At 48.1% G+C, this 7607-nt stretch overlaps 1 protein-coding gene across 6 annotated transcripts in view; it reads right to left on the reverse strand.

Annotated features, from left to right (window-relative positions):
* FGFR3 (fibroblast growth factor receptor 3) overlaps positions 1–5421 on the reverse strand; it is a 69227-nt gene extending 63806 nt beyond the window's left edge. For all 6 annotated transcript variants that reach the window (XM_060241006.1, XM_060241010.1, XM_060241009.1 and 3 more), the window contains exon 1: positions 5162–5421. In XM_060241006.1, coding sequence (XP_060096989.1) covers positions 5162–5192 — 31 coding nt within the window. In that variant the 5' untranslated portion in view covers positions 5193–5421. The remainder of the gene's footprint in view (positions 1–5161) is intronic.
* Positions 5422–7607: the final 2186 nt, after the last annotated feature.

Raw genomic sequence — 7607 nt, forward strand, 5'->3', positions numbered from 1 at the left:
TTGAACTCTGTTAAGGAAGAAAGGTATCGAATCAATGAAATAAATTTGGATGTTATGTTCCGACCTCGACTTCAGTGGGGCGATGTCTCAGTAGTGTGTGCTCAGCGATTCAGCCAGTGGAGGAGAAACTAAAGAAACATCGCCAGTAACACAGGCATATAAAATTCTCCCTGCAGCACTATTTACCGGGGCAATCCATTTACAGATCACCTTGTGATTTCAATTTTCACATCAGGACTTATTTTGGTGACTAGGCTGATACAGGCAAAACCTGAAAAGTATCCTGCTTCAGAGAAACACCTGCTGTATCCTAAAGAGATCAGAGATGTGTATGAGGTGCCGCTTCAGCCAGGTACTAGGGTTGCCAAGTCCAATACAAGAAATATCTGGGGACTTTGGGGGTGGAGCCAGGAGACATTGGGGGTGGAGCCAGGAGCAAGATTGTGACAAGCATATTTGAACTCCAAAGGGAGTTCTGGCCATCATATTTAAAGGGACTGCACACCTTTTAAACGCCTTCCTTCCATAGGAAATAATGAAGGATAGGGGCACCTTCTTTTGGGGCACATAGAACTGGACCCCCTGATCCAATCTTTTTGAAACTTGGAGGGTATTTTGGGAAGAGGCACCAGATGCTACGCTGCAAATTTGGTGCCTCTGTCTCAAAAAACAGCCCCTCCAGAGCCCCAGATATCCACAGATCAATTCCCCATTGTTTCCTATGGGAATACATCTCCACAGGGAATAATGGAGTGCCCAGCAGACATTTCCCTCCCCTCCTCCAGCTTTCTGATGACACTGAAGCAGGGGGAGGGCCTCCAAACTGGGGGATCCCGTGCCCCCACCTAGGGATTGGCAACCCTACCAGGTACTGATGTAAGAAGAAGAAGATGATGATGATATTGGATTTATATCCCGCCCTCCACTCCGAAGAGTCTCAGAGCGGCTCACAATCTCCTTTCCCTTCCTCCCCCACAACAGACACCCTGTGAGGTGGGTGGGGCTGAGAGGGCCCTCACAGCAGCTGCCCTTTCAAGGACAACCTCTGCCAGAGCTATGGCTGACCCAAGGCCATGCTAGCAGGTGCAAGTGGAGGAGTGGGGAATCAAACCCGGTTCTCCTAGATAAGAGTCCGCACACTTCACCACTACACCAAACGGGCTCTCCAAATGTAAGATTTCCTGCTCTGAATTGTGAATTTACACACTGTGAATTCTCAGGGGTTAAGCATGAATTATCTTTACAGCCAGCGGAAAGAGCAGTCAAGTTGCCACTGACGGTGACTCCATTAGGGTTTTCAAAGCACGAGATGAGCAGAGGCAGACTGTAGCAGCCCTGGACTTTCCGTCCAAGGACTAACCAGGGCTGACCCCGCTTCGCTTCTGAGATCTGAGGAGATCAGGCTAGCCGGGGCCATCCATGACATTGACAGATAGTCTGTTCAAAAGAAAAAGCTGGATTTCCGTCCTCCCTCCCCCACACCCTTTCACTCAATGCTTTCTGAATTCTATGCTGCAAAGTTTGGGGCATTAAAACCATTTGCATGATAACGGAGGTTACCCAAGAGGACAAAGGAAAGGGAGGGCACTCTTCAGCCTCAATGCAACCAAGCAGTTCTCAGTTTTCCCCTAGGGCTAGGTCCTGCCCGGGTGAACCTGTAAGGGAGGGGTTTTGAGGGTTGGTGAGAGCATACGCTGCCTGGAGGGAAGCAGACACTGGAAGTTTTAGAGAGCAGGCTTCCTTGAGAGCCAGACGCATGGTGATTCTGAAGGACACCACTGGCACAGAGTCTGAATAGAAAAGACCTTACAGATGGAAAGAAGGTAACCAAAGGTAACCCAAGTCTGAATACCACGGAGGAACCACTGTTGTTTTATCTGTCTCTTTAACAGGGGTGGCCAAACTGTGGCTCGGGAGCCACATGTGGCTCTTTCACACATATTGTGTGGCGCTCGAAGCCCCACTCCGCCCTGTCGGCCAGCTTGGAGAAGGCATTTTTCTCTTTAAATCATTTCAGCAAGCCAAGCCAGCCAGCGGCTTGGAGAATGCAATTAAAGTTAAAGCTGCTTTATTTCCATCTCTCCTCCTTCCCACATCTATTTGCCAGCCTACCGACCTTCCTTCCTGTCTTGCAGCTCTCAAACATCTAACATTCATTTCTTGCAGCTCTCAAGCATCTGCCATTTATTCTATGTGGCTCTTACATTATGCAAGTTTGGACACCCCTGGTGTATAGCATCACAGACATTAAGTACAGAGAAGGAGGAATGTAGCTAAAACTTTTTTTTTCTGTGCTCAGATGCTGTAGTCCCAGGGATTTCCAACATAGTGGCTGTGACCCTGTGGTGCCCACAGACACCTTTCCTAGTTCCCATCAAGTGTTTTTGGAAAGTGGCTAAGCCCTGGGGGGGCTTTTGTCCAGCAAGGGTTCTGATGGGCTGTATAGATTACATTCCTTTAACAAAAACTCTGTTCTGGTAAGACCTCAACTGGAGTCTTGTGTTCAGTTTTGGGCACCACATTTTAAGAAGGATATAGACTAGCTGGAACGGCTCCAGAGGAGGGCGACGAAGATGGTGAGGGGTCTGGAGACCAAGTCCTATGAAGAAAGGAGCTGGGCATGTTTAGCCTGGAGAAGAGGCAGCTGAGAGGTGATATGATCACCATCTTCAAGTACATGAAGGGCTGTCATATAGAGGATGGTGTGGAATTCTTTTCTGTTGCCCAAGAAGGTAGGGCCAGAACCAATGGGCTGAAATTAAATCAAGAGTTTCCGGCTCAACCTGAGGAAGAACTTCCTGACCATTAGAGCGGTTCCTCAGTGGAACAGGTTTCCTCAGGAGGTTGTGGGCTCTCCTTCCCTGGAGGTTTTTCAACAGAGGCTAGATGGCCATCTGACAGCAATGAAGATCCTGTGAATTTAGGGGGAGGTGTTTGTGAGTTTCCTGCATTGTGCAGGGAGTTGGACTAGATGACCCTGGAGGTCCCTTCCAACTCTATGATTTTATGAAAACCTGCCACCACAGCACAAGGATCTTCACTGTGTGACTGAAGGTAAGCTGCATCAGCCATTTTGTGGCTGGCTCCACCTGCTGCAGCAGCCATTTTGTGACTGCGCTCACCATGCTATGTCCTACTTCCGAAGGTGCCCGCAGGCTCAAAAAGGTTGGGGACCCCAGTTGTAGTCTTTTGCTGCTCAACTGTATCCTTAGGCATTAATGGCATGCTATATTCTTCAAGATAAAAATGGATCGTTCTTCACTTTGATTATTATTTACTTTGTTTATACCCTGCCTTTCTCCCTGAGCGGACCCTAAGTGGCTCACATCTTTCTCTTTTCATCCATTTTATCCTTGCAACAGCCCTGGGAGGTAGGTTAGGCTGAGAGTAGGCAACTGGCCCAAGGTCACCCGGCGAGCTTCCACAGTAGAAGTACAGAATCGAACCTCGGGCTCCCAGATTCTACTCCAGTACCCTTTGCCATGCGGCTCTTGAAGTCATTTGGTCTCTGCAGCCATGAAAAAGTATCAGAATGAAGCAGGGAGCACTGGCCTATTTGAGAATCTTGCTAAACAAGTGAGATTTCAAGAATTTCCCCCAACAGGGTATTCCGTTGTTGGGGTTTTTCAGAGCTTTGTTTTGAGCAGGAGCGCAGTTCCGGCTGGCTTCACACCAGGGGGTGTGGCCTAATATGCAAATGAGTTCCTGCTGGGCTTTTTCTACAAAAAAAAGCCCTGGGGTTTTTTTTATAAAGAATCTGAGAGAGCGCTAGCCTTCTGTGTTATACCACAGCTGCTGGTGAAACGTCAGGGTCTATAATGCCAAGGCCACGGCCATGCAGCCCAGAAAAATCTGCAACTAATGAACTCCAGCCATGAAAAGCCTTCAACAAATCTGAAAGAGCTTTCACACATACTGAATGATGCACTCCGTCCACTTACAGTGTACTTTGCGACTGTATTTTACTGCGCACAACATCACAATCCACTTGCAAACAATTAGTAAATTGCCCGGAAAGGGGATTCAAAGTTCATTATTCTGCATGCATGAAAGCACCCTGACTGTAGTCTGTCAGGCTGCTGTTCTGTCAACAGCCTGTTGGTGGCAGCAGAGAAAGGGGATGAGCACACTGAGTTGAGAGCATCGTCTTCTCATTGTGGTCTAGCAGCTTGAGACCAAGGCCAACTGAGTTAATATCTCTGTACAAACAAGGCCTTGGCAGGTTGTTCTATCACAATCTGGTGGCTTGGATCAGCTGTGGCAAAAGGCTGGTGAGTGGCCAGGGCCTGCTTTTAAGGCCTTGAACCCTGCAGGCCTTCCAAAGCTTCTCACTCTGAGCTTCTTCCAGTTCAAACCCTCAATTCTTGCTCTCTACGTAAAACTGGGTCTCCTTCTGTTTGGCACCACTGGCATATAAGGCAGAAAGGCGGTTCATCTGTTGTCGCTTTCTCACACTCCACCGGTCCCCAGTGTGGTGCCCTCGTGGGCGTCACCCTGCCTGCCGACAACCTTCCTGGCACCTGTCAAGGGAATTTAAAAAGTGGGTGGGGCGAGGTGGGTCTTTTTCCCGGGAGGAATTCTGACTGGCTGCAAGGGTTAAAAGATTATCTTCATAAAAAAGCTTCTGTCTGAAATCACTATCCGAGTTTTATTATCCCTGACATTTGGTGGTTGGCCCGCTTCTAGCAACAGTCAGTTTGTGATTAGCTCCGCCTCTTGGGGCAGCCATTTTGTCATTGTGGTCACCATCAGAACTCCAAAGGGGCCCACAGAAACCAAAACAGTTTCCTCTGAACCCCCCCCCCCCCAACAGCATCCCCAATGCAATGATGCCCCTGGAAGTGGCATTATCAAAATGGGGGGCGTTAAGGACTGATGATCCGGTTTGAGGACAAAACTTCATAGTCTGAAGCTTCTTTTACCACAGAGTTTTGCCCCAAAACCAGACCATTGCTTCTGGATGGTGTCACTGTCTCGGGGACATTCCAGAATGCCCCAGAATCCCTCTAGGATGCTGCAACTCTAGGAAGTGGGCACCAGGAAACATTTTGGTGGGCAACAGGGTGCTTGTACACCATGCTGAAGATCACCAATTTAAATCTTCACAACAACATGAAAAGAACTAAAGGGAGAGAAGAAGTATCGTTATCGTCAGACTTACCAGTTACTCTAACTGTGAAGTTCCTGAGCATTTCAAGGGAGTGCCTCGTCTTACAGGTATACAGGCCTGTGTCATCGTAGGACACATTGATAATCCTCAACAATTTTTGCCCAACATGAGTCCGGTTAGTAGGCGATATCCCAGTGCCATCTTTGTACCAGAAGACGGACACAGAAGAACCTGGAGGGTCACAGAGAAGTTCGATGGTGTCTCCACTTCCAAACACCAGCTCTTCAAGGAAATCGGGTTCACTTTGTAACTCATCTCCATCTAGGGAGGGAGGGAATCAAGAAGGCGTTTTACTTATTTATCCAGAAGACTTCCAGTACGGCTTTTCTCAGGAAAGGTTCAACGCGAGTCAGAACAAAAACACATGGCAAATATGCAACCGTTTTAAACCAACCCCAAATACCAGAACCATTAGGCTAGACAAATTCAACTATGCTAAATGGATGAGGAAATTACATTTTTAATTGGCACCTTGAACGCAGCACAGGTGATAACTGAATGTGATTTATGGAGTCCCTGATGCAAACTTTATGCATATGCAGCGGAGTTGCAGTAGAGTCAAAGATTATTGGGAAATGGTTTTTAGAGCTGTTTCTCAAGGAATAGGTAAGTGTTACCCTTCCTCCCCTACATGGGCATGTTTAGCCTGGAGAGGAGGCAGCTGAGAGGTGATGTGATCACCATCTTCAAGTACTTGAAGGGCAGTCACATAGAGGATGGTGTGGAATTGTTTTTTTGCGGCCCCAGAAGGTAGGACCAGAACCAATGGGTTGAAATTAAATCGAAAGAGTTTCCGGCTCAACATTAGGAAGAACTTCCTAACCGTTAGAGTGGTTCCTCAGCGGAACAGGCTTCCTTGGGAGGTGGTGGGCTCTCCTTCCTTGGAGGTTTTTTTAACAGAGGCTAGATGGCCATCTGACAGCAATGGAGATCCTGTGAATTTAGAGGGAGGCGTTTGTGAGTTTCCTGCACTGTGCAGGGGGTTGGACTAGATGACCCTGGAGGTCCCTTCCAACTCTCTGATTCTGTTATTCTATTCCATGATTCTATGCTTCCTGCTGAATTATGTAGAACGCGGGGCCCCCAACATGGTGTCCCCCAGCCTGCCAACACCTTTCCTGATGCTTGCCAAATGCTTTTAGAAAATGGGTGGGGCCAGGCGGAACACTTACAATTAGAACCAATAATATGCCAGGCAAAAAAGGTGTGCAAGCTAAAAGCCAGCCCTCCCTGCCCGCTAAGGTTCCCAGGCTTAGGTGTGTGACGTAAGAAGTCTTCCCTGGGTGCTCAAGGCTGGCTGGCCAAAGCCAGAGGTTACCACGGTTGCCAGATAATGAGTCCACAGCTGATGTCTCCCTCCTGCCCATCTTGTGAAAAGCTGCAAGCAACCAAAGTGCCAGAGCTAATCCCACCAGATACATATGTAACAAATGGATATATGCCCTTAGCAAAGGAGGAAAAAATGAATATACAGTCAGGCTATAGAATTGCACTACAATACAATTTGAGTGGATATAAATAACCAAGGCGAAATGAACAACTCAATATACTGCAACAGGGAACCTGGCAATTTGGAGGTTTGGCAACCTCAGCCTCACAGCCCAAATCTTGAGACAGCCAGTTTGGTGTCGTGGTGAAGTGTGCAGAATCTTAACTGGGAGAACTGGGTTTGATTCCCCACTCCTCCACTTGCACCTGATAGCATGGCCTTGGGTCAGCCAGAGCTCTCTTATCTGGGAGAACCGGGTTTGATTCCCCACTCCTCCACTTGCACCTGCTAGCATGGCCTTGGGTCAGCCATAGCTCTGGCAGAGGTTGTCCTTGAAGGGCAGCTGCTGAGAGAGCCCTCTCAGCCCCACCCACCTCACAGGGTGTCTGTTGTGGGGGAGGAAGGGAAAGGAGATTGTGAGCCGCTCTGAGACTCTGAGATTCAGAGTGAAGGGCGAGATATAAATCCAATATCTTCTTCTTCTCCCAATTTCTGCAAGAAGTGCTGCAGGTAAAGAATTGGGAACTTCTCCCATACACATACTTCATCTCTTAGACTAAACTTTCAGCCCCATCAGTCCAAAAGGCATTTTGCTTCATGATTTTTTTTTTGGGGGGGGGGGGGCAGGACAGCAAAGATGTAACAAACTACACTTTGCCTCGCCTGCAGTGCTAATTCAAAGCGGAAGGCACCAAAACTCCAGAGCCAAAATACAGGCCAAACCGGGGAAGGGATGTGGATTTTGGGGGGTGGGAGAAGAAAGAGCTCCCATTCTTCTGCTATCCAAACCCCGCTTCCAGCTGGGATCCCGCTTCTGCCACCTTCATTGTCATTCCAACTACAACCGACCTAGATTCAAAGCAAAATTTACTCTCCAGTAAAAAAAAAAAACGGTTCCATTGCCTCAAACAGCAGACTTATCCGTCATCCTTCCCTTCCAGTTCAAAT

The sequence above is a fragment of the Heteronotia binoei genome, chromosome 6 (assembly GCF_032191835.1).
Source record: "Heteronotia binoei isolate CCM8104 ecotype False Entrance Well chromosome 6, APGP_CSIRO_Hbin_v1, whole genome shotgun sequence".
Taxonomy (NCBI): domain Eukaryota; kingdom Metazoa; phylum Chordata; class Lepidosauria; order Squamata; family Gekkonidae; genus Heteronotia; species Heteronotia binoei.